Source organism: Lethenteron reissneri, chromosome 44, assembly GCF_015708825.2.
Source record: "Lethenteron reissneri isolate LAM-NWPU_2019-01 chromosome 44, ASM1570882v1, whole genome shotgun sequence".
Classification (NCBI taxonomy): Eukaryota; Metazoa; Chordata; class Hyperoartia; order Petromyzontiformes; family Petromyzontidae; genus Lethenteron; species Lethenteron reissneri.
Window position 1 is genome coordinate 9398633 of NC_083822.1, and position 6577 is coordinate 9405209.

At 46.5% G+C, this 6577-nt stretch overlaps 1 protein-coding gene across 2 annotated transcripts in view; it reads left to right on the forward strand.

Annotated features, from left to right (window-relative positions):
• The window catches only part of RHBDL1 (rhomboid like 1), a 30785-nt gene extending 24515 nt beyond the window's left edge, over positions 1 to 6270 (forward strand). For both annotated transcript variants that reach the window (XM_061569943.1, XM_061569944.1), the window contains 2 exons: positions 3890 to 3950; positions 5040 to 6270. In XM_061569943.1, coding sequence (XP_061425927.1) covers positions 3890 to 3950; positions 5040 to 5332 — 354 coding nt within the window. In that variant the 3' untranslated portion in view covers positions 5333 to 6270. The remainder of the gene's footprint in view (positions 1 to 3889; positions 3951 to 5039) is intronic.
• The last annotated feature ends 307 nt before the right edge of the window (positions 6271 to 6577 follow it).

Here is a 6577-nt window from a genome sequence, read left to right on the forward strand (position 1 = left end):
TTTATGTTTGGGTCAGATCGCCGTGTGAGTAAAATTTGTGCTGTACACCCTCCTCCACCCGACACGGCCGATTCGTAAAGTCGTCACGCGGACAAACGTGCACAATTTTTATCTTATATTTTAATTTACATGGCGCCTTCACCAAGGCGCTGAACAAAGAATTAATCATTTGCGCGTGATGAGATGAGTTTATGAGAAGGACGACAGCACATGGATGTGATGATGCGTGAAAAAAACAAAGATGATGAAAGTGACAATGAACGGTTAACGATGAGTGAGTGTGACGATCGGGTAGGCAAGCTGGGAAAGGGCACAACGGTGTCAATAATGAGGAAGGCAGGGGGAAGAGGAGTTCGTAAGGGAACAAAGGACAATGGACAGTGAAGCTGATTGTTTTGGCATGCAGGGGGCAGTTTGTTCCATACCGTTGTGCTTTAGCACGGAGCAATCCACACACATTTTTAGCTTGTAGGTTTATTGCAATGTTTAAAATTACCGTATCAACCTCCAGCAGCCGACAGAGCTAATCAAGTCAAATTGTCACGTGGGAAAATGTGCCAATTGGTTTGATTTTTCAGCAAACTGGAGGAACGTTGAAAAGCAAGAAAATTGGTGACAATTTCGTCCAACGTTTTGCCGGGGGTACAATCAGCATCATCAAGAAATATTCCAGAATTTTGGAAAATGCCCCCCCCCCCCCACCCCATCTCCCTTACTTCGGCGATCTGGCCAAAAATCCCAAATGTGAATTCTCATTCTGGTCGCTAAAGCCGACTACTACTTGTTAACTGTAGCACCTCCACAAACAAACCCATTCGTCAATTACTATAACCAGCACTTGCAATTAGAGAGATGCACTCTTGTAAATAAGATTAGTAATGATAAGGTTAAGTTATAAATCATCTGTAAACTAGAACATCTCAAGGTACTCGTGATTGGAGCGCATGAACTAGGGACACGCTGTGGGGGCAATGGAGCATAGTTATTCATGGCAATAACGATGTACGAATCTTAAATTTTGAAGCATGTGATACAAGAGCATCTCACGGAAACGTGCAATTAAATATGAGAAGCATCCGCAGTCTATTTCTCAAGAAAGGAAAAAAAAACTATTAAGACAGCTTCATGAAAGTGTGCGTAAGCCCTTTCACTGGGCGCAGACGCGTTTAATTGCTTAAACTTATTTATGGACGCGTATGTGTCTACAATAATTGGAAAAATGCTCTCTCAATGGAAGAACATGACAGTTGAATGAAAGCTTGTAGTTAAAAAAAAACTATCTTAATGAATAAAGTCTTTAAATGAGATTGCGATGAGAAAAAACAGGACGTGCGTTTTATTAGATTTATGGGGAGAGACAGCTCAATAGACATTTTTTTGTTTTTAACGTGAACGGAAAACAGAACGTAAATTCATTGCTGCTCAATACATTTGATACTTGGGGTGAATGGAATTGATCAGGTGAAAGTAAATGGTTGGCCACAAGGTCGGGATTCATCTTTCTCACTGGGAGCTCGGACAGAAGCCCAGTGAATGTGCAATGTTAGGTCAACGTCGGCATGTGGTTGGAACCGTTGGCTCAACGTTGGCCCAACGTTCCAACGTACATTGGCCCAACATACTGGATGGGCCTCGGTTGCTGAAGTGCATTTTTGTCACTCGCGTTTTACTCTTTATTCCATCGCCGTGGCACAAAGAAGTGACGTGGATTGTCATGACTTCTCTGAATGACGTGGAGCAGTGGCGCAGCAGTTAGCACGCTCCGCGCTATGAACCAAGTGACCCGAGTTCAGGTTGCAGCCGTGGCTTACATCAGCGGCGAGTGATGTCTGGATCAGGTGCCGGGCCTCCACCTTCTTGCACCAACCCGAATTGACCAGCGTGGTGAAGTATGGTCAAACGACTCCTATGACCGAAATGGCGTGGGAAGGCACCTTCATCCACCACATAATTGACAAAAGGGCCGTTAATTTTAATTATTGCACCGCTAACGATGGAACAATGAAACCCCAATGAAATGCATTTGAATGCAAAACTACGTTGGTGAATTGAGAGTGAAAATTACCACACAATAAAGGAGAGAAAATGAGAGTATGGAGCGGCCAACAAAAGGTTATATGGCCTGCAACAACCGCTGAGCCTCGCGATCATTAGCATGCAAAACTCACTTCTCAGCTGCCCCCCCCCGCCATCCATCTGCCCCCCCCTGCCCCCACCCATGCATTGTATGGATCATCCCCTCCCCCTCACCACCGCCACCCATCAAGCTCTCAAAAGTGTCAGAAATAAAGAGAGACGAGCGGACGGGCGGGCGGGCGGGCGAGCGAGCAGGGCCCAGCTATAAATGCTGCCCAGCTGGCCCAAGGCCCTGCTTCATGGCCATTAATCGGGCCACTTGGGACCGACAGTTAAATGTGCTACTCTTGTGGTGGCGTGGCCTTGGTGTTTTTGTGGTCCATGGCTCGGCAGCGATGAGGTTGGGGTTGGGGGGGGGGGGCGTTGGCTTTGTTGATGAAAGTGCTGCGCTGCTCAATGCGGAATAAAATACAAATGGCGTGGTTTGCGGTTGTTCGGTAAAACACTTTGGTGCGGACGATACGCGAAACAGCCTTTCCGGCAACAACGGCACATTGCCTTTTGCCATTTTTGAATTGTTGTGGTAGACTCCACTGGCATTAGCGTGTGTTTGCCGCATCTTAAAACGAGGGCCCCCTGTCAAATTTCCATCTCTCTCTCTTTTTGTAGCCGGTGCAGTTGCAGCACCTGCACACTCGATCGCTACGCCATTGGCAGGCAACGCTGCGAATAGGTCCTTTGTGTGTGTTTTTTTATCGGGGTGGGTGGTGGGGTGTAACAGCGATTGACATACACATACAGTACCTCAATGTAATGTTGTGCTTGGACTTTAATTTCAGATCAACTTTGAAGCCATGTGCCATATAAGCTTGCCACATTTGTTATTATGTTCGAATTTGCTTTAATGTGTTATCTTGCAACACATGGTAACATCATCTTCGACTCCCAGCTATGACTATGCTAGTGGTGAGTGATATCTGAACCGGTCCTGGGACATCACCCCACAAAAACCCTGACAAACTGCGGTGGTAAAGTATGATCAAACAACCCACAAGACTGACACGGAATTGGAAGCCCTTCATCTACCAGTGGACTATACATTCCTTGAGCATTGATATATAGCCATTGCCTGAAGGGCAAGCCTCTTGTATACATTTCTGTCATAAGGCAGCGTTCATCACAGATGTGGTGAGTATTTGATTGTGGATGCGTGCCAAGGTAAACGCAACTAATACTCATTTATTATGCCACGTAATGAACTGAATGCAACTGCTTTAAAATGAATTGCCCAAATATATAAGACAAATATCCCAGAATGACACTCATGTAAAAATCATAACACTCAAGATAACCTTTCCTGGGTGAACAGCAAGATAATTTTGATCGTTGTGTTGTACGCTGTTATACATATTCTTTCACTACCAATATAAGTCATAATTCGTTTATTTCGGCTTGTAGGTTTAATGCAATGTTTGAAATTAACGTATCAACCTCCAGCAGCCGACAGAGCTAATCAAATAAAGTCGTCACGTGGGCAAATGTGCCAATTGATTTGTTTTTTTCAGCAAACTGGAGGAACGTTAAAAAGCAAGCCCAATTTGTTGACAAACTTGTCCGACGTGTCGCTGGAGATTACATCCAGCATCATCAGGCGTTGGCAAAAGCTCAGCTGTCATCGCGTGTACTACACACTTTCAAAAGAAAATCACCAGAATTGTTTGTTGACGATACAGCACTGACTTTAAAAAAACTTCATAGTTGTTCCTCCGTCAATCTCCCCGCCCCCCCCCCCCCCTCTCATTTGTTTTGCTAGAACTGGTCGAGGATGAAAGGTTCCTTCAGAGTGTTGAGGATGGCCTTCCTCCTGCTGCTCAGTAAGTGACGTTGCACCTCGAGTTAAGCCCCGCTCACTCTAGTACCCGATGAGTACGGCTAAGGGGCCGTCCATTAATGAGGTCACGCGATTTTGGACAATTTTTTCCCCACCCCCCCCATCGTCACATGGCGTCACAAAATGTCAGACCCCCCTCCCTCAAATATGACGTCACAAAGCTCTGCCCCCCCCCCCCAAATAAAACATGCTTCAAATCGCTTAAAACTATTGTCATTGTAGTGCGTATTTAATGTGCCGCTGCACTCTGATGTTGTAGGAGAAAACATGTATTTCAAAGTCTATTTAATGAAGTAGAACGTGTTGTCTATATTTATTTCAAGTTGCGCATTTTGATGTGATGTCACATTTCTCAAACCCCCCCCCCCCTCGTCACACATAGTCACAAATGTCTGACCCCCACCTAGGTGCGTGACGTCATTTATGGACGGCCCCAAGGATGTTTGCAGTGATGGTTAAATATCGTGGGTCGAATCCAGCCTTGGCTCCTTCTGATGCCACCTTAGATCTGAGGACCGGATCTCGGTGCCTCATTCTCTTGCCACACTTTTTAATAATACTGATGATGATACGTAATACAACTTGCATTTCAATTGCTTCACGAATGTAACAAAACATCTCGGAGTGCAGTTTTTTTGTTTTGCCAAGGGGACCTCCCGATGACAGCTTGTCCCTGTGCGGTACAGGCTGAGTGAGCTACGACGTTTCGCTGGTACTCAAATTGTAAATGTTGTGGATTCACTCTTCAACACGCCGGCGGGCTGAAGTAGTAACTATTTGTCTTGTTTACGTGACAAATCCCTTGCTGATTGGCCGTGTCGGGTGGTGGAGGGTTTCGACACATCTATACTTACGCGATCTAACCCAAAAACATTTATTACGAATAATTTTGGTCGCGAAAGCCTACGTGTTAAACGGGTGGTCATCAGTCTGCCAGTAACAGAGCGGAGTCATTTGCGAGTCGGGTCCAGGTATTTAAAAAAATCTAAAATGTGGACCCTGACGTCGATACCACACATGGCCTGTCACCCGACTCACCGTCTCACTCTTGCCGCTGCCTCCCCCGTCGCAGTGAGCGCCGAATTGGGCCGCGCGGTGTGGCTCCGTCTCTCCCCGAGGCCGTCGCCTGCCCAGCCCAGCTTCGTGCCCCACCTGGCCGGGGTGTGGGTGGGCCTCACGCTCGGTCTGGCCGTGCTGCGTGGCTACGAGCAGCGGCTGCGCGACCAGTGCTGCTGGCGCGTCGCGTCGCTGGCGTACGCCGCATCCGTGCTGCTCGCCGTCGCGTGCAACGTGGCGATGGGTGACCCGGGGTCAGCCGACACGCCACCACCGGCGGCAGAGGTGGCGGCGGCAGGGGGCCACTGACCGTTGCTTTTTGGCCGTGAGATCCCCGCGTGGGTGTGATGGGGCCCGGCTCGGGTTGCCACCCTCTGGAAGAAAACAACGGTAGAAAATTGAGAGTGATTTTCTGCTCAAATGTTTACAGCCCTGATGAGCCAGTTGTGGAAATTCCACATTGATATGGCGGGGGTGAGTCTATCCATAGGAAAACCACCGTGGAGTCCTCTACAAAATGGTACTTAGTTTATCAACCCGAGAGAGAGGATCAGTTGACTCAACCCCCCCCCCCCCAAACGGGATTAGAACTGGAAGTTTCTAATTGCAAGCTGCTTGCTCGCTCGAACCACCCGAGGTACAAAATTATCCAGAACATATCATGGGACGAAGAATATTTCGCAACAATATGAGGGGAAAACTACATGTAAATGATATGTAAAGAAAGCTAAGACTTTTAATGTCCTAGGAAGACTTTACAGATTTCCTAGCAATAGCTACCTCAAAAAGAAGGACGATCCTGGGAAAACCGGGACAGGTGGCAACCCTAGGCCCCGTGTCGATATTATTAAGAGGGCCTCTTTTCGGACGGGCGGACGGGCGGGTGGCGTGAGCCCGCAGTGAACGTAGAAAATTGTCTTTGAGGTTGGGACTCAACTACCCTCGAGATGGGCTTCCTGGAGCTCCCTCTAGTGGAGGCCCTTCTACGAGCAGTGGGTGAGCGAACGATGATCACACGACACGTTTACCTAAAAAGGGATGCAAAGACAATGGCGTGTGGAAAACGAGGTGGTATTTAATGAAGCTAAATAATTTATACTTGCGATAGTGTTATTTTTCGTATGGTTGTTTTATTTAATGAAAGTGATTTTTTTTCATATAGATATTTAAATGTTGACGTTCTTATTTGCTTTCGTTGTGTGATATATATTTTCATCAGCGTTGTCGTTTTTATACAAGTACATGATACTGCCATTTTGGAAAATAAACACATTTTGACACATGTGCTGGGAAATTAACGATTTTGCTGCCAGAGAGATTTGATGTTTTGCATATTTTGGCAAAACGTTGATGTCCTTGACGTATACAATACGCCACATTTTTGAAACTGCATTTTAGCACACATTCCTAAATAATGTAAAACTGTTGTTAACACCCTTTGTCACCACAATACTGGATGAACAGCACATTTTGATCGTGAGATGTTGTTTTCACCAAGCTGGTGAAGGTGAGTGACTAGGACCTGCTCAGATATAACTCGACTATGATGGAAGT